Raw genomic sequence first — 27,306 nt, 5'->3', positions numbered from 1 at the left:
ACTGATCATGAGAGGGTTATACAAACATTAGTCATTCTTAGTCATGTTAATCCTATTTCATTTTCATAAAAATGTTGGAAGGTGGGGGCCAATATGACTCACTAGCCCAAACACCTCTAAGGTCCCACATCATCGTCTCAAAATCTCCATGAGAGATTACATTTAACAGAAATAAAAGTATATTAGGCCTAAATTCATCTTGTACTTCTCAGAGAGTCATCTACCCTCTCGAACTTGACCAATACTTCACGTCACTGGAAAGTAATAGCCTTCTAGTAACACTCTCCATATGCAAATACTCAAAATAGTCCAATATCACCAAGTGATTTATCTTAGTCAAAGTTCTCAAATTGACAACAAAGCCCTGAAAACACAAGTATCACTTGTTAACAGAGTTTGTGTTTCTCTTTCTGTGTTCTTGGTCTGAAACCACAATGTTAGTTCACAAGTGAAACCCTTTTAAATGTTGAAAGCAAAACTAAAAAAAGAAATCTAAGTCAATCTGTATTCTATCCCATTTGTCTTCATAAAATACACTGGAAATGATGATCAAAGTGAAAATGCTAAAGCTATGTAAACAACTAGAATACTAGATGAATAAGCCCAAGGTTGCAGCTGTATCCACAAGTCAATTTGGGGACTACGCTAGTAATGCATCACTATACTTGTACTAGAGACGGCACTGTTTTATGTCTATCTTCACCAAGTTGAAAGTACTTTAAAGACTTCTGTTACAGTTTTCAGAACATGTATTTTGCTCCCAGGTATGGTTCAGAGCTTCACATTCACCATCAGAACCATATTCTCTCTTTAGGCAGTCACAAAATAAGCCTACCTCTGAACAGTAAGAAAAATAAATAATAAGATTTTACCCAGATGACTTATAAAATAGTAAATATCCACAACAGTAACACATCATCCCAATAAAACATGTTTTATTTTTGCAGTGACCTTATACAACATTTAACATAACATTTATTTAATAAGAAATATAATTTAAAATAAAGCTTTTGAAGGACAATCTTTCATCTCTTATTTTCTACTGTTAAGCTATTTTTCCAAGTTATTCACTCTCTCACTCAAATATGAAAACCAGGAGTCTCTCATAATGTCAGACATAGGACACAAAAAGGACAGTATATTCACATAGTTCAACTGTGTTACTATTAAAAAATAAGAAAGTGGGTGATGTTTTAATATCAAATGTCAGAGAAATAACAACACATACATCCATTTTCTATTACCTTCAGATTTTTAGGCATCGCACTAGACTCTTTAATATTTAAAGATCAGAGTATACTGGTGGAGAGAAGACATAGGAAACAGCTATATTTTCTTTGCTTACAAATTCATGCTTAAAAACATAAGACTTGGTAACCTATAACCAACTGGTGAACTTCATTAAAAATCACAATGGGCCGGGTGTGGTGGCTCACACCTGTAATCCCAGCACTTTGGGAGGCTGAGGCGGGCGGATCACCTGAGCTCGGGAATTTGAGACCAGCCTGACCAACATGGAGAAACCCTGTCTCTGCTAAAAATACAAAATTAGCCGGGCATGGTGGCACATGCCTGTAATCCCAACTCCTTACTTACATGACCACTATGTTGCTTACTCCTTCAAGGCATATTTATTGAGCACATACTATATCCTAGGCAATATCCTACTATAGGTGTGTCAACAGTAGACATTAGATCTCTGTTCTCATGCAGTTTGAGTCTACCAGGAAGACAAGCAAAAATGATGAGTAATAAATGATGAGTATCATGATAAAAATGTACATAGAGCTTTGAAAACATACAGCTGCTAGATGTGACATACTCTAAGGGACAGAAAAGCCCCCTCCTCCCCTCCGCCAAGAAATGTAATGTTTAAACAGAAACCCAAAGAGCAGGCAATAAGATGGAAGAGAAAGAGTGTTCTAAAGGAATACCTGCAAAAATCTGAAAGACAGAGAGTGCATATAAACAACTGAAAGTTCAGTATAAATACGGTATTGGGATAAGCAGGGCCTTAATAGGCATATTATTCTAAGACTTTATTCTACGGACAAGGGAAATAAAGGAGATATGACACAAAACTTCAGATTTATATTTTTTGGAGAATGAATTCATTTTCCTCATTGTAGTTAGAGCAGACAGGAACAAGAATGGAGGCAGGAGATGATAGAGATGATCTCTTGAAACTTTTGGTTCTTATGAAAAGAACTTCCTCATACCGCTCTGTTTCTTCTCAGACACCTTCAATGTATTATTTTCTCTGCCACCCCTCTAAGGTTACAGCCTTTCCTCAGCTCTCCTACAAACTCTCCTGGGTGACCTCACCTATATTTCACACGTACCACCCATAAAGTGATGATGACTCCCAAACCTGTATCCCCAGTCCAGAACTCTCAAGGCCAGAGTTGCATTTCCTACCACCTACCAGACATATTCACCTATGCAATGCCTTATGTTCAAAACCAAACACAAAATCCAGACTCCACAAATTTGGTATTTCCTAACTCTGTTGATAGCATCAATGTAGTCTCACTCAAGCCAGAAATTCTAAATGCCATCAATTACCCTTCTCCTCCTCCCCGTCCACCTCCCCTGCCCCCCATTACCAGGTGTTTTTGATCCTCTTCTAAATATGACTCAAATCCATCCCTTCCTTTCATCTTCTATACCACCGCCTAAATTTCGTCTTGCATAAGCTCTCATCTGGATTATTCAGGAACTGGTCTCTACATTTCTGGCCACTTTGTAAAATCTATACACTACACTGTAAGATATCTCCTCCTAAAAAGTGTTTCCCTAGGCAGGGCACGGTGTACTCACACCTATAATCCCAGCACTTTGGGAGGCAGAGGTGGGTCAATTGCTTGAGCCCCAGAGTTTGAGACCAGCCTGGGCAACATGGCAAAATTCCATCTTTAAAAAAAAAAATAATAATAATACAAAAATTAGCTGGGCATGGCAGTGTGTGCCAGTCCCAGCTACTCAGGAGGCTGAAGTGGGAGGATCACTTGGGCCTGGGAGGCAGAGGGTCTAGTGAGCCGAGATCATGCCACTACACTACAGCCTAAGTGACAGAGTAAGACCATCTCAAAAAAATAAAAATAAATAATTGAAAAGGTCCAAATTCTTTGATATGACACACAGGGTCCATAAGCTGGTGTTTCCTGCCAGAAAATAGCCTCTATTCTCCATCTATAAAAAAATAAAAATAAATAATTGAAATGACATCTCTGCCAGATGTCACACTGAACCTGGAATGAATACAAATGCAGACCTCTCAAAACTCATCACAGTTTCTTAAGCCTCCAGGTGTTTGCACATACCATTCCCAAAGTCTGGAATATCTTTTCCTATCTTCTCTACCTAGAAACCACTGGTCTTCTTTTAAAAATCCAGTTAATGCCCCTTCCTCTGTTAATCTTCCTTGGTTCACACTCCCCTCTCTCCCTTCTTTCATCCCCAATACAGACAGAGTTGGGCATGTCTTCCACTTCTCTTCTATGGCACGTAATTTTCTAACAAATTATGACTGCTTACATGCCTGTTTTCTTTTTTGTTTTTTTGAGATGGAGTTTTGCTTTTGTTGCCCAGGTTGGAGTGAAGTGGCGCAATCTCAGCTCACTGCAACCTCTGTCCTCCAGGTTCAAGCAATTCTCTTGCCTCAGCGTTCCAAGTAGCTGGGGTTACAGACACCTGCCACCATGCCCGGCTAATTTTTGCATTTTTAAAGAAGACAGGGTTTTGCCATGTTGGCCAGGCTCAAACTCCTGACCTCAGGTGATCCACCAGCCTTGGCCTCCTAAAGTGCTAGGATTACAGGTGTGAGCCACTGTGCCTGGCCACATCTGTTTTCTTGACTAAACTATATGTTCCTTATTGATAGTGTACTTTCTTTATCTCATGTTTGCATCCCCATACCCTAACACATTGTCAGCACCTAATAAATACTTCTTTAGTGAATGAATGCTTATTATAGAAGTGTGATGATACATTAAGCTTTGTCTCTATAAAATGGGATCTTGGGATATGTTTCAAAGTGCCTAAAGCCATTCCAGAATGGTGACTCTTGGATGGAGGAAAGCAAAGTGAAGGCATACATAAAGGAGATTCCCCATAGCAGACCTACCTCATCTAGCATCCAAAGGAACCCATGTTAGTGACAAGACTACATGACAAAGACTTCTACACAAATTATAATATCATTTATAATTGCAAAAAAAGTTTGAAAACTAGAAATAACAAATATGCAACTTAGAATGATTAAATGAAGGTTCATTTAATGGATCCTTTAAAAATAGTACTTCAGACAGGGCGCGGTGGCTCACATCTGTAATTCCAGCACTTTGGGAGGCCGAGGTGGGCAGATCACAAGGTCAGGAGATCAAGACCATCCTGGCCAACATAGTGAAACCCCCATCTCTACTAAAAATACAAAAATTAGCTGGCTGTGGTGTCACATGCCTGTAATCCCAGCTACTTGGGAGGCTGAGGCAGGAGAATTGCCTGAACCAGGGAGTCAGAGGTTGCAGTGAGCTGAGATCGCACCACTGCACTCCAGCCTGGCGACACTGCAAGACTCCGTCTCAAAAAAAAAAAAAAAAAATTCTTTTGTGTGATTACACCACTGCACTCTAGCCTGGGGAACAGAGCAAGACCCTGTCATCCAAAAAAAAAAAAAAAATTAGTACGTTTGTAGAATATTTAACGACTAGGGAAAATGCTGGTCATTTCAATCAATCAGAAAAAAGAGTTATATCATAATCCCAATCATAAATTAAATATAAAAAACATTTTGGAAATACTGGCTTAAAAACATTTAGGAAAAAAGCCTGAAATAAACTGTATGAAATTATTAGCAGTACTTATCTCTCATTAATTTTCTACAACTAATTTGTTCAACAAATATTTATTGAGCATTTGTTTGTTACATTACAGAGATGTGCAAGAGACATCTGTTTCTGTCCTCTGGGAACTAAACATGTTATTCTTCTATAATCAATCAGATAAAGCAATAAAGGTTAGAAAAAAATTCATGGGACTGCCCAGTCTAAATTTACATTCTATGAAAGGTAAAAATAATAATAAATAAAAATAAAAAGCCAGATTCCCAGAACTTCTCTGAAATCTAGGCTGGAAACAATTTTGATACAAATATTTGGATAAGGACTGCCCAAATGGCTTGTACTACTGATTACGAACTGTATCATGATGCTGTAGTTGTTCTAGATCCTTGTGGTCAGAAGGTAGTTGAGAATCTAAATCTCCAGATTTATCCTTCCTGTTGGCAAATCTAAATTTTTACAGTAATTACAAATAAAAGCTGCTTAGTTGAAATTTAATCCTTCATCCACCATCCACCAAATTTCTTTTGTCTTCTGTGTTTCTTTCCCCTCTACCATTTCTTGCTCTTGCCCTCAATGATTCACTCCATTTATCTAAAAGAATCCTTATGTTCCTCCTCTTCTTTCAACCAAGGAACAGCCAATATAAGATTGAACTCTCCCTCTTGGGGATTCTCAGGAAAGATGGAAGCTTCAGAGGGGATGTGTGGTATTGATGAACATAACATCACGAAGAATCTGAAAGCCATAGTCCTTTTAAAGCTCCTGCTTCAAAAGATACCTAAGGTGTAAAAAAAAAAAAAAGTGGGGATAAGTCCAGGCTTGGTAGCTCACACCCATTAACCCCAGCCCTTCGGGAGACTGAGGCAGAAGGATCACACGAGGTCAAGAATTTGAGACCAGCTTGGACAACATAAGAAGACTCTGTCTTTACATTAAAAAAAAAAAAAAAAATTAGCCAGGAATGTTGCCACACACACTTGTAGTCCCAGCTACTGAGGAGCCTGAGGAGGGAGAATCCCTTAAGCCCAGGAGTTCAAGGCTGCAGTGAGCTGATTGTGCCACTGGACTCCAGCCTAAAGAGCAAGACCCTGTCTCAAAAAAAAAAAAAGGGGGGATATTATCTGAGTAGAACAGTGGCTAATTTACCTTTATTATTCTTTACTGTAGTTATTTCACTAGTTTATATCCTACATTGAAAATACTTCCAAAACTTCCTAGGATTTTCAGCTCATCAGAAACACAGTGATAAATAGTAAAATTACTCTAATTGCCCAGAGCTTAAAAAAATGCAGCACTATAGTTTCAGGTTTCATGTTTTTAGGCATACTAAGGAGTAAATTTAAACTGACAAAATTCTATAGGACTTAGATCACTGATAGTGGATATACTATAAAATAGTTTTTCAGAAATATTTCCCCAGAGAACTCAAATAGTTGAAATGTGTAATAAAAATACACATGCAGGGTATCATTAGAAAGCATCATAGGGCCGGATGTGGTGGCTCATGCCTGTAGTTTCAATACTTTAGGAGGCTGAGGCAGGCAGATCTCAGGAGTTCAAGACCAGCCTGGGAAACATGGCAAGATCCCCTCTCTACTAAAAAAAAAAAATACAAAGATTAGCCAGACATGGTGGCGCTTGCCTGTAGTGCCAGCTACTTGGGAGGCTGAGGTGGGAGGATCACTTCAGCCAGGGGGATTGAGGTTTCAATGAACCAAGATCGCCACTGCCCTCTAGCCTGGGGGACAGAGCGAGACCCTGTAACCAAACAGACAAACAAGAAGGCATTACAGGAATACATAGAGTACTAAATGCTAACTTAGTGTTATGTCAAAAGCATATGCTCAGAGAACTAGGTGACAGAGTCTGATATTCATTCATTCATTTATTCATCAAATTTTTAGGAAGTACTCTGTGGTAGGCATAATCAGAGACAGAGCAGTGAAGAGATTAAAATCCCTGCCATCATGGAGTATTTTAGTAAATCAAGATAAATAAAAAACAAGAAAAAAAAATAAGTAAAACATTTTGTTGGTGGTAAGTACAAAGCAAAATTTAAGTAGAAAAAAAGATTTGAGAGGGTGTGAAAAAAAGGAGGAAGGGAGCAAGCCATACAGTAGGGGGTGGGGGGAAGGGGGAGACATTACGAAGAGAGGAAATAGCAAGAACAAGGACCCAAAGATGGGGAGATGCTTATTATGTTTAAGGAGCAGCAAGCAGGCCGGTGTGACTAGAGCAGAATGACTAAGGAGAGTGGTAGATGAGGCTGAAAAACAAGGGGGAAGGGCTAGGTCTTGTCCAGGAGCATTTGGGTAAGGTTTTCATGGACAGGTATTATAGCAACAGGTGGAAATGGAGGGGTGGAAGGTGATTCCAAGTAATTAGAACAAAGGAAAACAAAAGACAAGGAGCTACGAATGCCTTAAGGATGTTTAGAATCAGAGGCTGGCCTAGTGTGCAATGAATATACATGTAAGTGTGAGGAAGCAATATTGTGAGAGTAGGGGACCATGTGTTAAGGGGTGAAGGTAGAGGGTGATGAATATTCAGTTTTTGATCCTCTGTTTGGGAACTGCAGAAGAGAGACTAGGGCAGGAAGGCACCAGGGTAAAAGGCAGGCATTAGCTGCCCCTTAAATATAATCTTTGCTTTTTCCCTGGCATGAATAAAATCCTGCTCCAGATAGTTGCTTTAGTTACCATATCTATGAAGAAAAAGGGTGCACGTCTTAAGATCTTTGTGGGGAAAACACTCCTGAAACTTTATTGTAGTAGGGAGAAGAGACTATATACAACAAGTAGAATTTATACTATTGTAAATTAACATGAACTAAACTGAACTGGTCTAATACACAGTGAATCATAAGACAAAGATGACTAAAAAATGAGACTGAGAAAGGAAACAGGAATTTCAATTTTCTAAAGAGCATTCCACAAAATGGCTAATCCTTGGATAAACAACTAAGTTAACTACCTCTAATTTTACATAAAGAAGAGGAGGATTGTTACAATCATACACGTTGAGTTCAAAGGTATTCAAAAGGTAAGAGCCGGAGCCTTGCTCAGAATTCATCACCTCAGTACCTCTAGCAGTGACTGGTACAGAAGACTCGAATGCTTGTTTAAGGAATAAAAAGCCTATCCATTACAGTTTATCTCAGTAGAATCGAACAGTGCTAGGGCTGTAATACCACCACCTTGAAATGGTAATATTAATAGGGAGGAAATTAAAAGTAAGTAGAAAGAGGGGAACCACCTGTGCAAAACAACAACATAACTCCAGAGGAATCTACTGGTTAATTACCCAAATGACACAAAACCATCTCAGCGGATATGCAGAAGTGTTGTTTGGCACAATGGGATATGTATTATGATCAAATCCAATAAACAACGCTATTCCCTTTTTGGAACACACAACAAAAAGCATAAGGCAATCTCAATCTCTTTCCTCTGAACCATTCAATAACACAGCGGATTTGGGGAATTGGGTTTGCTTCTCTACAATGCTTTTTAAAATCCTAAATTAGGAGTAACTCACCCTCATCGTTTGTCTTAAGTATTACAAAAGAGTACAATACAAAGACATCAGCTCATATCCACTCATGGTTATGGGATGTTAGAAATGCCTGAAAGGAACCGCTAAAGTAAAACAAAACCCAGCAAATTAATATCACATTTTTATCGTCAACCAAAAACAAACGATCCAACTTCCACCAGGAAAAGCATCTTTTTATATGGGATAATGTTTGCATACATGTCACCAATATTAGTTTGTTTACAGTTAAAGCTCAGAGACAGGGTTTTATATGACTTTTTAAGCCAAACTCATCCATTAAAACAAATTTTTTTTAAAAAAATGCAAATGTCTGAATGTCAATATTTTTTCCTGTCTATCTTCCATGAAGCATTTTTCCATGCTAACACTAGGGCATCCTTCGGTGTAATTCCACAAGCAGATTCAAATTCCCTTCAATACCATAAACAAGCCCTATTAAAAAGCCTTTAAACCACAAAAAAGTGCAACAGCGGTTTGCAACTGTGTGGTTAGTTCTGCTTGTTGGTAGAGATTAGCATAAGCTACGAGTCGAGGTTGCTCAGAACCGAGTAAAAGGGACCTCGGCCGCTTTCCCCCCTAGAGGCAACAATAAAAGCATCCTCCTCTCGCCCCAATACTTCGCCCCAATACTCGTCCCATTCCCGGGACCCAGTCGACCGCAGGAAAAAAAAGCAGGGCCAGCCTCACTTACCTTGTAGACGTCCCCGTAGGTGCCGCTGCCGACCCTCTGGACAAGCTCGTAGTCCTGCTGCGGGTTCCGCCTCAGGATGTCCGCGGCAGGCCGCAGCGGGGCCTCCATCTTCGCTTAGGGCCCGGCCCCCGCCGGCTCAGCCGGCGGCTCCCCGATTCCCGCTAACGAGCACGAACGGCGCCGCTTCCCAACATGGAGCCTTCGCCGGCAGCTCCGCCTGCACGAGGGACGAGCAAAGACGGGTCGGCGTCGCGGGCTACGACCCCTCGCGGCCCGGCCCCTTCCCTTCCGTTCCGCCAGCGGCCGTGGAAGAGAAATGGGCCTGGAAGGGCCCCTGGCGCCCAGTATCCCTGTTCGGGCTGCAGCCCTTCCCCCTCCCCGGCCGCCCGCGAACTGCCCGACGGGGCCTCCCCGCCCGCCGGGGCCCAGGGCCGGCTCGGTACCTGATGGGGGCGGCCCCGCTCTTTGTCGAGCGCGGAGCCCCGGACCTACTTCCTAGATCGCACCCGCGTCCTCCTCCCCCGCGCCGACCCGCACCTCCGGGTTTGCCGCCACCACCGCCGCCGCCACTCAGCCGCTGCACCGCGCGTCCTCTCGGGGGCGGCGGAGACGCGTACGGTCGCCGCCGCCGCACCACGTTCCCCACCCGGGGCTGCGTCACCGGGAGACACGTTCCCAGCCAGCATGGGTCGGCGCCCAGCGGCCCGCCCGAGCGCTCCGGCCGCGGAACCAGAGTGCCGCCCTGAGGCCTGCTGAAGACACGACACCCTCCCGACCGCGCCACCGCGCCCCCCTACCCGGGCGAGTCATTGCAGGGCCTGGGCTGTCTCCCTCCCACTCTCAGAAATAAGGGACACCCCTGGGCATTCGTGGGCCAACGGGCCTTGGCTAAACCGTCCCCACATTTGTCAGGTAGGCCTGTAGGGTAACGGGTAGAGGAAGAAGGGCGATGGGAACGTAGCCCTCAAGTTAAACACGGAAAAGATACGTTAAGGGCACCGGGCCAGAAGTAACCTGGCAGCGGGGCGCCAGGGAAGGAGGTGGGGGAGTGCCAGGTTAACTAAGTCCCGGCACACCCTACTGCACCTTCCTGTTTTGCAAACCATTCCCGGTGGTACCAGTTTGAGACTGCGCTGCACACCTGCACAACCTGTCTTCTACTTAGTTCTTCTGAGACATTTCTGAAAGTCTGAATTCCTAGGACTGCTCAGTGGCCTTTGTGCCTGTTGGCCACACGCAGTGTCTTATCGCTGGTATTGCACCTTTAACAGATCAGGAGTTCCGAAAAAGTAAAACAAAGTCGGGGGTCACAGACTGGTTCTGGTTCTACCACTTCCTCAGTATGTGCTCTGGGACAAAACAGCGTATTTGGCAACATCTCAATGTCCTTATCTGCAGCTTGAAGAGGGTAAGATTTTGCATCTGACACACAGGAAAGTGTTTATAAAGCGTTATACAGGATTATAAAGGGAGTTATCGAATATAAGAGGTCTTAAAATACTTAAAATACTTAATGCACAGCATATATGGAACAGGAGTTCAGGGAAGAAATTTGGCTGATATTTCACAAGCTGTTTGCAGTTTCAGTTCCAGTCTTGTTCTGAAGGTAGAAAATTAAGTTGCCAGTGTTACATTATACTGGCTAAGTTATTTCTAGAGCCTCACAGAGAATTTGAACAGAAAAGCCAGATAACACTCAGCCACTGCATTTAGTGACCGAAACATCACAAAAGAGCAAGTTGGAGATGTTGGCATGTGACTTTGAACATCCAATTTTTAATTCTGTTCTTGAGAAATATACTCCTGATTGTTGATAATTGTGTAATGTAGAAATTAAATTCGCACCTTAACAGGACAGGGCATATATGTATTTTCTTGTGCTCCACACACAAAGGACACTTATTTGGGGAACATAAGTAAGCCCAGACTTACATGCTCCATGGACAAAGCCTATGTGTTTGCTGCATTGAAAAAATTGTTGAAGAACAGTTCCTTCTTTCAAAGATTCTTGGCCCTTGTTTTGGTGGGCACATACTTTTGGCTTCGATGACTCAAAATCTCTTCAAATGTTCTATTGGTATCTTAGTACTTGTTTACTGTCATAGATTCATTTGGGACTTTTTTCCTCTGGCCCTATAAGCATTGATCCTTTATCTAGTCTGAAGTATGTTTATTCTTACATATTTATAGTTGCATTACTCCAGGGAATTTCAGGCAGCATACAGAAAACACATACTCTAAAACAAGATAAAAATAAGTGGGCAAACTAGGATGAAGTTAAAGAGAAGGAAAATACGAACCCAGAACAGTGCAACAAATCAGCCAACCAGAGGATTTTGTAGTGTTTTTGAGATCAAGACTAACCAATCGATCAAGAAAGAGGCACATATTTTCCTGATGCGAAGATTTCAAAAAATTTTATTTAATGAGCTTTATTCATAAAGTAGAAACTGAATGCCCAGTTTGAGACAAGGATAAATATCCTGACAATCCTTTAAGCATGTTATTCTTGAAATACAGCATTTAAAATGAATTAGGCAATAAAATGTTTGAGGTCATAGGCTTCAACAAGACCCTGGAGTGCAGATATTTTATGTTGCCAGTAATGGCAGATCCATATGCTTTGACCATTAACCTAGAGGCAGACAGCATGGAAAAAGTTAAGACTCTATGTGGTAGTTAAAAAATGTGTCTGCTATAATCATTATTTTACTTGTACTGCAATTCATGCAAAGAGGAAAACATTTGTTTTATACTAACTCCAAAAGAATCTTAAGGATTTTTAAAATACTGGTTGAGTTAATTTTAACAAGATCAGTGAAGTGGGTTGCTTTGTAAAGAAATTCAAATTCAATTTACTTAAATATACACTGAGTAAATTTAATTTTGCATCCTGGACAATTAAGCAAATAATTTCAAAGTTGAAGTTTATGTAATAATATGTTAGTTATGTCATGGAAACTGACTAGAGAGTTTCTTACAAACCACCCAATTTCATATGACAAGGTTTAGAATAAGAATAAATATGGCTTGATAGGTCCTTCATTCCAGCCTAATTGTCATGCATTCTTAGTGTCTTCATGCTGACACATAAATATTTTTCAGCTTTTACCCTTATCAGTATAATATACGATAATGGTTTGTCACATACTTTGTAATGTACTTCCCTTCCTTCAAAGTTCTTCGGTAAGATGCTAACTATAGTCTGTGGGCTCTAGTTTCAGCTCTAACTTTAGCCAAGGCTGAATAAAAAAGAATTGGGGGACATAAAATGCATTATCTTATATAAAGCTAAGTTTCACAATTTATTATTCATGACAAAATGGCTAATTAAACCTTCAAGTGTGATAGGACAGAGCATAAGGACAATAACTTTAGTCTATTGAACATACAGATTTAAGCAATATGGTAATCTCCTGATTAATCTGCCAACATAAACTAATTTCAACATGTAACTCTATGTGATTCAGTTGACTGCTCTATAGATCTGTTAAACAGAAATCAATTAAATGTTGGAAGACAATGCCACAACTATGATTTGGATTTTTAAATAATTATTATTAAACTATTGTTTTACTAATTAGGGCCACTTGTCTTTTGAGGCATAAACCATGTTTTCCAAATATAGGGCAATTCTTATATATTTTGTTCTGGATGGCAATAGAACATGTATCTCATTCAGGATGAGTATCAGGTCATTAGGATGAGAGTTTTAAAAAGAAGAGGTGAGGAAGGCAGTCGATATCCCTTTCATCCAGTTTGAATTGATCATCAGATATGTTACTGATATGGTTTGTCTGTGTCCCCACCCAAATCTCATCTTGAATTCCCACGTGTTGTAGGAGGGACCCAGTAGGAGGTAATGAATCATGAGGGCAAGTCTTTCCCATGCTGTTTTCATGATAGTGAGTAAGTCTCACAAGATCTGATGGTTTTAAAAAGACGAGTTCCCCTGCACAAGCTCCCTCTTTTTGCCTGCTGCCATCCATGTAAGACATGACTTGCTCTTCCTTGCCTTCTGCCATGATTGTGAGGCTTCCCAGCCACATGAAACTGTAAGTCCAATTAAACCTCTTTCTTTTATAAATTGGCCAGTCTCAGGTTTGTTTTATCAGCAGCATGAAAACAGACTAATAAATTAAATTGAGGTCTGGCACAGTGGCCCATGCCTGTAATCCCAGCACTTTGGGAGGCCAAGGTAGGCAGATCACCTGAGGTCAGGGGTTCAAGACCAGTCTGACCAACATGGAGAAACCCCATCTCTACTAAAATAAAATTAGCCAGGTGTGGTGGTGCATGCCTGTAATCCCAGCTACTCGGAAGGCTGAGGCAGGAGAATCGCTTGAACCTGGGAAGCGGAGGTTGCAGTGAGCCAAGATTGCACCATTGCACTCCAGCCTGGGCAACAAGAGCGAAACTCTGTCTAAAAAAAAAAAAAAAAGTGGTACCAGTAGAGTGAGATGTTGCTGAAAAGTTACCTGAAAATGTGGACTCAACTTTGGAACTGGGTAACAGGCAGAGGTTGGAACAGTTTGGAGAGCTCAGGAGAAGACAGGAAAATTTGGGAAAGTTTGGAACTTCCTAGGGACTTGTTGGATGGTTTTGACAAAAATGCCAATAGTAATATAATAATAAGGTCCAGGCTGAGGTAGTCTCAGATGGAGATGAGGAACTTGTTGGAACTGGAGCAAAGGTGACTATTGTTATATTTTAGCAAAGACACTGGTGGCATTTTGCCCCTGCCCTAGGGGTTTGTGGAACTTTGAACTTGAGAGAGATGATTTAGGGTATCTGGCAGAAGAAATTTCTAAGCAGCAAAACATTCAAGAGGTGACTAGGGTGCTGTTAAAAGCATTCAGTCTTATAAGGGAAGCAGAGCATAAAAGTTTGGAAAATTTGCAGCCTGATACAATGGAAAAGAAAAATCCTATTTTCTGAGGAAAAATTCAAGTGGTCTGCAGAAATCTGTGTAAATAACGAAGAGTTGAATATTAATTCCCAAGACAATGGGGAAAATGCCTCCAGGGCATGTCAGAGGTCTTCCTGGCAGACCTTCCCATCACAGGTCTGGAGACCTAGGAGGAAAAAGTGGTTTTGTTTGTTTGACCCAGGGTCCCTGTGCTGTGTGCAGCCTAGAGATTTGGTACCCTGCATTCCAGCTGCTCCAGCCACAGCTGAAAGGGGCCAACATAGAGCTGGGCCATGGCTTCAGAGGGTGCAAGCCTCAAGCCTTGGCAGCTTCCACGTGGTGTTGAGCCTGCTAGTACACAGAAGTCAAGAATTGAGGTTTGGGAACCTTTGCCTAGATTTCAGACGATGTATGGAAATGCCTGGATGTCAAGGCAGAAGTTTTTTGCAGGGGTAGGGCTCTCATGAAGAACCTCTGCTAGGGCAGTGCGAAAGGGAAATGTGGGGTCAGAGCCCCCACACAGAGTTCCTACTGGGGCACTGTCTAGTGGAGCTGTGAGAAGAGGGTCACTGTCCTCCAGACCCCAGAATGGTAGATCCACTGACAGCTTGCACTGTGCACCTGGAAAAGCTGCAGACACTCAACACCATCTCATGAAAGCAGCCAGAGGGAGGCTGTACCCTGCAAAGCCACAGGGCAGAGCTGCCCAAGACCGTGGGAACCAACCTCTTGCATCAGCATGACCTAGATGTGAGACATGAAGTCAAAGGAGATCATTTTGGAGCTCTAAGATTTGACTGCCCCGCTTGATTTCAGACTTGCATGGGGCCTGTAATCCCTTTGTTTTGGCCCATTTCTCCCATTTCAAATGGCTGTATTTACCCAATGCCTGTACTCCCACTGTATCTAGGAAGTAACTAACCTGCTTTTGATTTTACAGGCTCACTGGTGGAAGGGACTTGCCTTGTCTCAGATGAGATGTTGGACTGCAGACTTTTGAGTTAACGCTGAAATGATTTAACACTTTGGGGGACTGTTGGGAAGGCATGATTGATTTTGAAATGTGAGGGCATGAGATTTGGGAGGGGCCAGGGGCAGAATGATACAGTTTGGCTGTGTGCCCACCCGCATCTCATCTTGAATTCCCATCTGAGAGAGGGACCCGGTGGGAGGTAATTGAATCTTGGGGGCAAATCTTTCCCGTCATGTTCTCATGACAGTGAATAAGTCTCATGAGATCTGATGGCTTTAAAATGGAGTATTCTCCTGCACGAGCCCTCCCTTTGCCTGCTGCTATCCATGTAGGACGTGACTTGCTCCACCTTGCCTTCTGCCATGATTGTGAGGCTTCCCCTGCCACATGGAACTGTACATCCAATTAAACCTCTTTCTTTTGTAAATTGCCCAGTCTTGGGTATGTCTTTATCAGCAGTGTGAAAACAGACTAATAGAGTTAAAAAGCTGTTTCTATTAACCTTTATTGTCAGAGTGGTTTTAAGGTTTATGTGAAAATTGGTAGAAGGATTTCTGTATTCAACTCACAAATTGATTTTGTCTGCAAATTCAATAGCTAAGAAAAGATAGCAGACTACAAATAATCTTATGCTGTTCCTTATTGGTTTCCTCACACAATAACAAGTATGTTCAAAAGGGTGCCCAAAGTTTGCCTGCACCTCATGTAGACTAGTGTTATGAGCAGAAAAAGCCACAACGCTTGACTGGGATCCTATCCTACAGCTGAATAGATCTTGCAGGATTCCAATAAGCTCTCCTTTTCTTTGTCTCTGCAGAGCAAGGTAATAATGGCTTTCCACTGTTGCTAATCTCAGGATTCCTTGCTATCTATTGGTGATTCGCTTAACCCTGTCCTCATTTGTTATCATTTATTTATTTATTAGAGATGGTGCTTGCTCTGTTGCCCAGGCTAGAATGCAGTGGCTATTGACACGTGCTATCATACTGTATCACAGCTTCAAACTCCTGGCCTCAAGGAATCCGCCTACCTCAACCTCCCAAGTAGCTGTGACTATGGGTGTGCACCACTGTGCCCAGCTTTGATTTTTATAAATGGTCCTTTTTTTATATTCTTTTTCTGTGCTTTTTCTTCCGAGGAACCCGATTGATAAAGTTATAGGGATTAGAATTAGTCTCTGAAAAGAGACTCTCAAAATGGCTTTCTAGGATGGTATTACTCGCCTATCTGATGATTACTTGTATAAACTACTTGCCAAGGAAAATGAAACGGTGGTATTCTATAGCATGGAGTGGCAACACAATTACTCAGACTATCAGTAGTGGCATGAAATGGAGTGTCAGTGTAGGGCACAACATTGAAAGATCAGTCTCTAGCACTTAGCTGCTATGACAGTGAGGTTTACTAAAATTGTGTCATTTGGCTCTTCTGACTGCTTCTGTGAGAGTAATGAAGAAAAGACAAATAACCTTGGGTTCCAAATATCAGGCATGAATAGAAATTCAGAAAACTTCCTTGACAGCTTTGAAGAAATCTATTATCTCTTATAGCTAAGGGGAAGATATGGCTGAGGATCAAGTCCAGGGCCTGACTATAAAGCCTTTGGAGTTGCAATATTAATTAAATGTGAGAACTAGTTCTGTTATGCTAAGGTAAGGGCACTGGTAAAGATGGCCTAGGACCTATGACATGGGATGGGGGCATTTGAGCAGATATGAATGAGGCTTAGAACTTTAAACATGAGTTGGAAGAAAGAGTTTCAGTATAGCCCTAATGGGGAAGTACACAGAATGCTCTTGGAGGAGAGCTTATACAATGAAGAAGCTGTAGGATCTTGCTAAATACTTACCTGGGATTCAGATTTGCTGTGTTGACTTGAGCATCTGGAAGTCCTTCTAAGTGGGTTACTAGAAGCTTGTTCTCAATAATAGCTTACAATCTATATGCTGAGATGCCAGAATTTCCCTGGCATACTGTAGAAGAAAGAATCTCAAGGTTTAGGGAGATGGGATGTTGGATTTGCTCTATTATAGTCATTCTGCTTAGTCATACTCTATTCACACCATGCCCAGGAGGGCCCGTAGAATTTACTCTTTTCAAGGCATTGAATGAGGGAGAACAGATACCCTTGAAAAATTCTTCTGTAGCTGCCCTCAGTAGATTAGAGATGATGATCACGAGCCCACATTGAAACTGGGATCCATGATTTTATATCCTGGTAGAGGCCAGGTGGCTGAACTGTCAAAGCCATGTTTAGCACAGTTGCTATAACAACCTTCAGGAACAGGTGACAATCAGGATGTTTTGACTGCAAGGATAGGTGGTGGTATCCTATTGATCCCTGAGTCTCTAGGAATGAATAAAACCATCAGCCTACTTAAGTGCTATTTGACATATGTAGTTGGAAAAATCCTGGGACTGATAGGTAGAAACCTAACTGAAATCACTGTAATAGAGATTCAAGACATATTACCTGAATCTTAGACATAAACCAGTTCACAAACCTGGAGTCCCTTAATTAAGGGTGAGGCCAGATGTCTTTGAGGAAGAGTCCCATAGTGCAGCCAGGTATAAACGGTGACTTTTCCTTAAGGCCATTTCCAGAGGCACTTGTATCCTTTTACTAGGGTGATTGTGAACTAAGGAATGGGAGATTCTCATATGTTCTGGAGGTTAATTGATATTAGCTCTGAATACTAATCTCTGCAGTCTCAAAATACCACCAAAATTCCAGTGATTAAAGTAGAGATTTAAGAAAGTCAAGTGGGACTAAAGATCCACTCCAGAGTTATTTTTTCCAGTCTCAAAATATATGTGAATATAGATATATTGAGTAGCAGAACTCCTACATTAGGTTTATAGGGAGCTATTATGATTGGTAGGAACAAGTGTAACCTCCCTAGCTAACTTCTTACCCACGCCAAAGTTGAATACCAAATTTAAACTTGATCACTGGGGAAATTACAGAGATTAGTGCCACCATTAAAGATATGAAAGATACAAGTTTTTTCCTTTTAACTCATCTTGGCTCACGCAATAGCCAAATTAGTTTTGAAGAATGTCTGTGGATTATTAAAAATTTAATCAAATGTTGATGCCAATCATAGTTGTGGTTCCACATGTGGGGGATCTTTACTAGAGCAAATCAGAACAGTTCTTGGCACCTAGAGGGTAGCTATTGACTTGAAAACTAGAAAGTAGCTTTCTTTTCAATTCCCATCAGCAAAAATAATCAGAAGCACTTTGCTTTCACATGATTGCAACAGCACTGTCATTGTATTACCTCAGGGATATTTAAAGACTTCTGTTCTATGATAGAGTATCATTCCAGAGGGACCTTTGTTTCCTTGATATCCAATAGAATATCATGGTAGTCTTTTATCTTGATAACATTATGGAAGTTGCACCTTGTGAGCAGGAAGTAGCAACCACCCTACATACTTTTAAAAATACCACTAATATCAGAGAACTAGCGATAAACCCAGTTTAGGAACCTGACACATTCGTGAAATTTCTAACAACGAAGTAGTGCTCTACCTTGTATCATCCACCTTAAAGATGCACAGTGTTTGTTTGGCCTGTTTTTATTTTGAGACAATGTACTGCATTTGCTACTTTTTGACCCATGTAACCTGTATGACTGCCACCTTGTTCATATCACTTGGAACAACATAATGTACTACAGAAGGTCCAGGCTCTGATGCAACCTGCCCTGACACTTAGGCTTTAGGATTCAGCAGTCCCAGTGGTAAATAGGATACTGTATGGAGTCTCTTGCAAGCCCAGTAAGAGAATCCCAATGCAGACCCCTAGGATTTTGGGATAAGAATATGCCTTTATCTGCTGACAGCTATTGTCTGTTTGAAAGGCAACTCTTGATTTACTTCTAGGCCTTAGTAGATGCTAGACTCCTGACCATAGGATACTAAGTAACTATGTGACATGAACTGCTCTTTAGAAATTGGGTGTTACCCTGCATGTTCTCACTCATAAGTGGGAGTTGAACAATGGGAACACGTGGACACAAGGAGGGCAACATTACACACGGGGCCTGGCCTGTCAAGGGGGGAGGGGTTGGGGGCAAGGGGAGGGAGAGCACTAGGACAAATACCTAATGCATGTGGGGCTTAAAACCTAGATGACGGGTTGATAGGTGCAGCAAACTACCATGGCATGTGTATACCTATGTAATAAACTGCACATTCTGTAGAGGTATCCCAGAACTTAAAGTAAAATAAAAAAAATAAAAAAGGAAATTGGGTGTTACCTAATTTACTGGGTCATAAGTTGAACATAGGCAGCAGAATTCCATTGTCAAATGGAAGAGTATACACTGAGGTGGCCTGAGATTATCTGGAAGACACAAGTAAATCACATGGAACAAATGTCCATTGGACCTGCCATTACTTCTTTGCTATGTGTTTGTTTTTTTTTTTTTTTTTGTTTTTTTTTTCAACCTGTTATCTATAGGCTCATAGCCATTTAGCAGAGGAAGAAAAAGTTTAGGCCTGGTTTATTAATGGTCTGCATGATATGCTAGCACCAACTTGAAGCAGACAGCCACAGAATTCTGTGTCCACACCATAATGGGGTGGCCCTGAAAGATAGGGAGGAGGAGAAATTCTCCCAGTGGATATAACTTTGAATAGTACATCTGGTTGTCCTCTTTTTTAGGAAGAAGAGTTGATCTGAGGTATGGATCTGTACTGATTTATGCACAGTAGCTAATAGATTGGTCAGTTACTTGGAAGGAAGAAGATTTGAGATAAGGAAGTCAGTGGGAGAAGTATTATGGATGGATTCTTAAAATTGCCCAGAATGTGAAAATATCTGTGAACTACAATACTGTCCAGCAGAGGGCATCCATCTCGATAGTTATACAAGAAGATCTGTCCTACAGGCGTCAATCAGTCTCTTTACCCAGTCACCCTAGTGCTTGCTCAGGGGGCCTACGTGACAATAGGAACGTAGGCTAAGAGTAGATTCAACAATGTGGACTTCTACTTGCCAAGGATAATTCAGTTACTGCCACTATGGAGTGATTAATCTGCTTATAGCAGAGGCCATTGCGGAGACCCCAGTATGATACTGTTCCCTTGACAGATTAGTCAACCATCTGGTGGCAGTTTAACTACACTAGATTCCTTTCATTATAGAGGGAAGAGTGATCTGTCATCATGGGAATAGATACATATTCCAGGTAGAAGTTTACCTTCCCTGCTTGGAAAGTTTCTGTTAGTGCCACAATTCATGGGCTTATGGAATGCCTTGTTTTATCACCATGTATCACAAATATCTTTGAGCAAGAAAGTAATTTTATTATGGGGGAAGTGTGGCAGCAGAGTCATGCCCATGGAATTAACTGATCTTACCCATCACTCAGGAAGAGCTAGTTTGATAGGATGGAGGAAAGTATGCAGAAGGATCAATCGTGGTGCTGGCTGAGAGAAAACCCCTGTAAGGATGTAGTATAGGACTCAACCCAGTCACCATTATATGTTGCCATCTACTCAATATTCAGAATGCATGGTTCTGTGAACCAAGAGGCAGAGGTAGGAGTGGCTCTTCTATTATTCCTAATCTCTCTCCTGTATTTTTTTTTCTCTACAACTTTGTCTTTATCATATTGTCCCTATAGCATTGGACTTGGTGAGTTTGGAGGCCCCAGTGCCCAAGGGATTGATACTTTCCCCAGATGACATGGTCACAATTCTATTTAATGGGAAGCTGAAACTACCACCTGGCTATTTTGGAGTCTTCAGATCACTAAATCAACAGTTAGAGAAGGGGGTCATTGTACTGGTTGGGGTGATTGATTCTAACGACCATGGAGAAATTGGTTGCTGCTCCACAAAGGGAACAAGCAAGACTATGTCTGGAATCCCAGGTATTCACTATGGTGTCTCTTAGTATTCACATCTCTAATATTACTGGACAGTGGGAAACTGAAACAACACAATGAAGATGAGAGCACTAAGGACTTGGATCCTCTGAGACTAAGGTTGGGTGACCCCACCAGATGAGGTATGAGTCAAGGGTTATGGGAAAATGAAAGCCATGATGATCACTTTGGCCCTTAGGCCTAATAACTACCCTCTTTTCTCTGTCCTTACTATCAGAACCACAGTTTTGTTGACCTTTTCCAAGTGGCTATGTCCATCAGGGGAGACTGAGACACTCCCCCATCTTAGGGAATAAATCTTGATTGGTCTAGCCTCATTTTTCTTGTTAAAGGAATGGTTTAGGCTTGGATAATTCTGGACAATGACACGGGAGGAAAAGTCTGCTGGAGTGCTTCTAGGAAGGTTTTCCTTGCTATTAACAGGGTACACAAGCCACAGACATGACTTTTTCTGTCTCTAGGCATGGATGTCTGCTTCTGATGTGACTAGAATGGCAACTGCCATTTTGAAAACATAAGACGAGCCAGCATTAGAAAATAAGTTGGCTGGGCGGTGGTGGCTCACACCTGTAATTTCAGCACTTTGGGAGGCTGAGGTGGGAGAATTGCTTGAGCTCAGGAGTTTGAGACCAGCCTGGGGAACATAATGAGACCTCATCTCTACTAAAAGTTGGGAAAAAATTAGCCAGGCATGGTGGCATGAGGCTATAAATGCAGCTACTCAGAAGGCTGAAGCAGGAGGATTGTATAAGCCCAGGAGATGGATGCTGCAGTGAGCTGTGATTGTACCACTGCACTCCAGCCTGAGTGACAGAGTGAGACCCACTCTCAAAAAACAGGCAGCCAACTATAATGTGACAGGTCCCTCATCAGATTACTGAAGGGTGTGTGTCCACTGCTTGAACTTGGAAGGCCGGACTCTGAGCCAAGGCCATGAGGCCCAGCCAAGGAACAGGTGTTTCTGAGAACCTAAACATCATGGAGAGTATCTCAGAACCTGCCAAGAAAAACAGTCTCATTGCTCAAACACAGTAGGCAAAGAGCCAGAAAATTAAAGGCAGTTTGGAGATGGAAAGTAGCACATATCTCTAGAGCTGTCCTGCTGCTGCTCAGGAGCACCCTGTATGTAAGTCCTAATAAATTCATCTACTTGCCAATCGGCACTGTCTGAGTCACTTTTTGGTCTCTCAGCTCCCTCCCAGTTTGGGAGACCATTTTTCTATACAATCCTGGGCTTTTCTTGTAACAGTTGGTATCACAAACAGGATCTAAAAGACCAAAGGAAGATTTAGGAAGGGGTGTCTGCAGTGGGAATCCCAGGGTGATCGACAGCATCCATGTGGGGTGAAATTGTCCAACTGCTCGACCTTTGTGGGCTATTGCTTGAGTACAGGGATGCTTAGAAAATTCCAGTGGGGAATAAACATGTAGTGCAAGGACCTAAGATGTTAAAGTACAATAAGGATAGCAAATGTGCTGTTGCTGTGGTTAGACTGGCTACTGAGAAATTGTTAAAGCAGGAAAAATAGATACAAAAGTTAAGGGAGGAGCTACAGTTAGAAAGGGACATGCGAGTATGCATGTCAGCCCTGGTTGGGGATTTGGTGGAGAAGGTAGATAAAAGGGAGGAAGGGTTGGAACTCCTGTGGCTTATGTTTCCAAAAGCATGGGAAAGTTCAAAGGCATGCCAGGTTTTCTAGGACTCCAGCTGGTTACATATTATGACTCACCCTGTGGACCTTTTTAAACTGATGGCCAAATTACAGCAAGAAAAATCCAGAGCTCAAATGTTTCACCTTCAATTACAGTTAATCAGATCTTCTGAAGCTCTCTATTTCTCTTTTCTTTTCTGCCTGCTTTGAATCTGTTGTTATTAAACTCCTGGTGTTGAAATAAAACTCACTGTTTATGGTACTGCTAATTCAAAGCCACTTGGGGATTTTGTTTTTCTTACACAGTTCAGACAAATCTAACTAAAATGTAAATGTTGGAAACTCATTTGAAACTGAAGAAAAAAAGGAGGTAAAAGAAGTTTTTTTAAAAAATCAAACTGCTATGAAAACTACTTTACCCAAAATTTTTGTCCACAGCCTTCATTGGATTACCTGTTAGGGCAAATAAAATTTAGCCATGTGAAGGGGTCCTAATTTTGTCAAAAATAATTTGGATCCAGTTATCTTTTATAGGCTGATGAGTTTATAATACTGTCTCATGGCTAAAGTTCTGAAGTAAAAGGTATTGGGTGTGTGCGTGTGTGTGCATATGCGTGCATGTATGAGTGTGTGAGAACATACATGTTTAAATATGTTTATATGTATGTACATGTGTTATATGTTATGTCTGACATGCTACCAACTTAGCTTATAAGTAAATGAATACTCATACATTAAGGTAAAGTCAAGTACCTTTTAAGGTTTTGTAAATTTAGTAATCTTTAATAAACAAGCTGGATTTAAAATTATTCATAAAATAAAATAGAAATGTCTTCAGAATTGTCAGCATACATTTTTGTCTGGGTTTACTGATTAGGTAAGTTTTATGTTTGCCTCTGCTAGATATTTTAAGATGTCAGAATTTGACATGAAAGTTATAAGACTGTAAACCCAGCCAAAACCAGAATGATCGTTGTGTGGGTTTTTTTGACAAATTTAATATAGTTGGTTCAGTGAAAGTAGCAAAATCTTCTAAATTATCAGCAAAATGCCCATGTGTTTAAGGTGTTTTTTTTTTTAATTATTATACTTTAAGTTCCGGGGTACATGTGCAGAACATGCAGGTTTATTACATAGGTATACACGTGCCATAGTGGTTTGCTGTACCCATTAACCCGTCATCTACATTAGGTATTTCGCCTAATGCTATCCCTCCCCGACAGGCCCCGGTGTTTCTCACTTATAAGTGGGGGTTGAACAAAGAGAACACATGGACACAGGAGGAGGGGGGAGGGGGGAACTTTAAGGTTTTTACTTAGGTGAACATCTTATATTTACAGGCTATAAAAATGGTTAACAGAAAAATAAGTTACAATAGTGGTGAGGTTTGTCTAATAATCTGAGTTCTCGTGAGTCATCCAGATAAACTGCTAAAAACGAATGAATTGAATAAATGTGAATGAGATAAATGCTTATAGGTGAACTCTTGTGTAATTTAAAATCTTAAAATGATTTTAGTTACTCAGTGAATGTCTGAGGGATTTCCAGTTGAAAAAAAAAATGTTATATAGAGGGCGTTGGTTGTACTTCTGTACCCACTAATGAGAAATAAAATCTGTTATGTGGGAGAAGCATTGGTGGACCTCTGTGAGTTGAATAAAAATAAGGACGGAGTCTGAAAAGAAATCAAGGAACAAAAAGGGGATGGGCCAGATGGGTCCCTGTACACTTGCCTTAGCCCAGGCGGGCAATGAAGATGAAATAATACTGCCTACCAGGAGAATATTCTGAGATCACCCAAACAATCCAGAAGTTATATTAGGTACGGATAGGCTAGAACCCCTATAACAGCCCTGTGTGGCCTCTGAAAAAGCCAAATGGCATCTGGAGAATGATGGTAGACTACCATGAGCTAAATGAGGTGGTGCTGCTTGTATCTGCTGCTATACCCAATATTGCTCAACTGCTACAGCAAGTAGTCCTTAATCTGGGAAGTGTCCATGCTATGATTAACTTGCATTATGCCTTTTCCAGTATTCTTTTAGCAGAAGATTTACAAGACCAGTTTGCCTTCACTTGGGAGGGCCAATAATGGACTTTCCAGGTACTACCAAAAAGATACCTGCACAACCCCACCATCTGTCACAGTATAGTTGCATAGTACCTATATAGACTCACTTTGCCTGCCTCAGTCTGTGTTTCACTGTATTAATGATATCATGCTAACCTCAGAGTCTCTTGCAGATCTGGAGACTACCCTACAAACCACCTCGGACGGCCTAAAGGACAGGGGATGGGAAGCCAACCCCAAAAAGATACAGAGGCCCAGGATAGCCATCAAATTCCTGGGAGTTACCTGGTCAACTAAGATGTGAAACATACCTGGAGCTGTCATTGATAAGATAGTACAGCAGCTTGTTCCCCAGACAGTAAAGCAACTGTAGGTTTTCCTAGGTTTACTGGGCTACTGGAGGATATTCATTCCTCATTTGGCACAAACCCTCAGCTCATTATATACCCTAATAAAGAAGGGTAAAAAATGGGACTGAACACACATAGAGCAAGAGCCATTTGACAAAGCAAAAATATTGGTGAAACAAGCCCAAGCACTAGAGGTCCCACTGCCACAGGATCCTTTTGTATTAGAAGTCACTAGAGATGCCACAAGGATGACTTAGGGTTTGTGGCAAAAGCAGCCAATGGGAATGGTAACTGTAGGGTTTTGGTCTCAATTATGTTTCTTTGTTTGTTTGTTTGTTTTGAGACGGAGTCTTGCTCTGTCACCCAGGCTGGAGTGCAGTGGCACACTCCCGGCTCACTGCAAGCTCCACCTCCCAGGTTCACGCCATTCTCCTGCCTCAGCCTCCCCAGAAGCTGGGACTACAGGCTCACGCTGCCACACCCAGCTAATTTTTTTTTGTATTTTTAGTAGAGACAGGGCTTCGCTGTGTTAGACAGGATGTGGTCTCCATCTCCTGACCTTGTGATCCGCCTGCCTCGGCCTCCCAAAATGCTGGGATTACAGGCGTGAGCCACCACCCGGCCTGGTCTCAATTATGAAAGGGGGCAGAATCCTACTATACAGTCCTAGAGCAACAGCTATTAGCCGTGTATAGAGCATTGCAACAAGCAGAGGCCATCACCACCAGAAAGAAGACCACACAATAAAAACTGCCTACCCCATAAAAGGTGGGTGGAAGGCTTTCTAACCAAGCCCACCTCTGGGGTGGCACAATTACATACCCTGCAGAAATGGCATGCCTGTCTACAACAAAGGGGTGTCCTGTCTACTAATCCTTTAAGTCAGCTTCTACAGGAGGTGCCTGGACCCATCCACTTTGAACAAGTGGAGGGAGCCAAGATGGCAATAGAACCACCTACTGGGCCAACCATTGTATATAAGGGGACCCCACCAATACCCCCTAGGGCCTGGTACATTGATGAGTCTAGCAAAGGCACCTAACACCAATGGTCAGTGGTCATGGCACAAATGGATACTGACACCATATAACTGTATAGGTACATCATAAGAGCAGCCACAGGGTGGGCCACAGCAAAGGCAGCAGGCATCTCCATCCTCTTTGTAAATATTCTAGCAGCTGTTCAGAACTGTGAGACCTACTCACAGCTGAGACCTAGAAGGGTTCCTTCTGCACTAAGTCACATACCTAAAGCCATACAACCTCCATAGGACTGACAAGTCAGTTTTATTGGTCCTCTGCCCTGGAATGGTGGGGAAAGGCATACCTTAACCTCTGTGGACACAATAGTGGGGCTACTACAGGCCTTCCCAATAAAACATGCCACCCAGCTGGAGACCGTTAAGTGTCTCACTGCTCTTAGTGTCATATATGGCATGCTATGAAGAATATATAATGATCAGGGCTCCCATTCGTGGGCCACAATATCCAACACTGGGCATCAGAGCAAAACATAGACTGGAGGTTCCACTACCATATATCCCAATAGGGGCAGGACTCAGAAAAAAAAAATGGCCTGTTAAAAACCCAATTACATGCACTGTCCCAGAATGGCTAAGTTTCTGGACTAAGAATCTCCCTGAAGCCATACAAATTTTAAATGAGTTACCCACTAACACACTTGGCATCACTCCCTGTGAATGGGCCTGTAAAATATGCCCCGCAAACTCTCAGCATTACCTCTGAGACACTGAGTCATGCTTCTGAAGCAGAAGCCATGCTGTGCTTCTAAGAACACCAGTGGATCTGCCAACTGGCGATGGCTACATGGACCTGAAGTTGAGCTGGAAAGTGCCCCTATACTGGACTGGTTTTATGATGCTGGAGGGTGAATGAAGACTGCCGGAGGATAGGTGATCCCAGCTGTATGTACTCTTAGAGGGAGGTCTGAGAGCCTTATGGTATCAACATCAGCAGCACTGATACCTGCTGGAGTGGTCATAGTGCAGAGTGCATAGGCAAGGCTGGAAGCTTACCAATTGGCTAATATGCCCACTCTTAGAGAGGGAAGCCATGTGTGGTACTGTAAGCCCTAACTGAAGCCTCTGGCAGCCTCACTAATAGGGCCAATGGGAGAAAATATAGCAGTAATAATGTTACAAGGAGTGGCTATACCCTTGAGGGTCTCTGTTGAAGACCTGTGTTTGCCTTGTTTCTGCTACCCATGGCAGCTGGTAATGTCTTCTGAACTAGACTGTGACTACAACAGCAGCCAGCAACCAGTCCTATTGTGGGGTATGTGGATACCTCCCCCTGTTAAGTGGTAATAGTATGCCTTGGGATATTCTGCCTTTTGCCTG

General features: G+C 41.9%; 2 protein-coding genes across 4 annotated transcripts in view; one reads left to right on the top strand and one right to left on the bottom strand.

The window, feature by feature from the left end:
- MAP4K5 (mitogen-activated protein kinase kinase kinase kinase 5) overlaps positions 1-9,753 on the bottom strand; it is a 113,430-nt gene extending 103,677 nt beyond the window's left edge. The window contains exons 1-2 of one of the 2 annotated variants that reach the window (XM_050796874.1): positions 9,628-9,753; positions 9,091-9,307 (exon numbers count right to left, since the gene is read on the bottom strand). In XM_050796874.1, coding sequence (XP_050652831.1) covers positions 9,091-9,198 — 108 coding nt within the window. In that variant the 5' untranslated portion in view covers positions 9,199-9,307; positions 9,628-9,753. Of the gene's footprint in view, positions 1-9,090; positions 9,308-9,533 lie in introns of both variants that reach the window. The other variant, XM_050796875.1, reaches the window with a different exon arrangement.
- The window catches only part of ATL1 (atlastin GTPase 1), a 100,172-nt gene continuing 82,617 nt past the window's right edge, over positions 9,752-27,306 (top strand). Inside the window, exon 1 of one of the 2 annotated variants that reach the window (XM_050796904.1) lies at positions 9,752-10,002. The gene's annotated coding sequence lies outside the window, so the exon portion shown is untranslated. The remainder of the gene's footprint in view (positions 10,003-27,306) is intronic. The other variant, XM_050796905.1, reaches the window with a different exon arrangement.

The sequence above is a fragment of the Macaca thibetana genome, chromosome 7 (assembly GCF_024542745.1).
Source record: "Macaca thibetana thibetana isolate TM-01 chromosome 7, ASM2454274v1, whole genome shotgun sequence".
Lineage (NCBI taxonomy): Eukaryota > Metazoa > Chordata > Mammalia > Primates > Cercopithecidae > Macaca > Macaca thibetana.
Note: the sequence above shows the minus strand (reverse complement) of the source record. Positions and strands in the feature narration are given on the sequence as shown.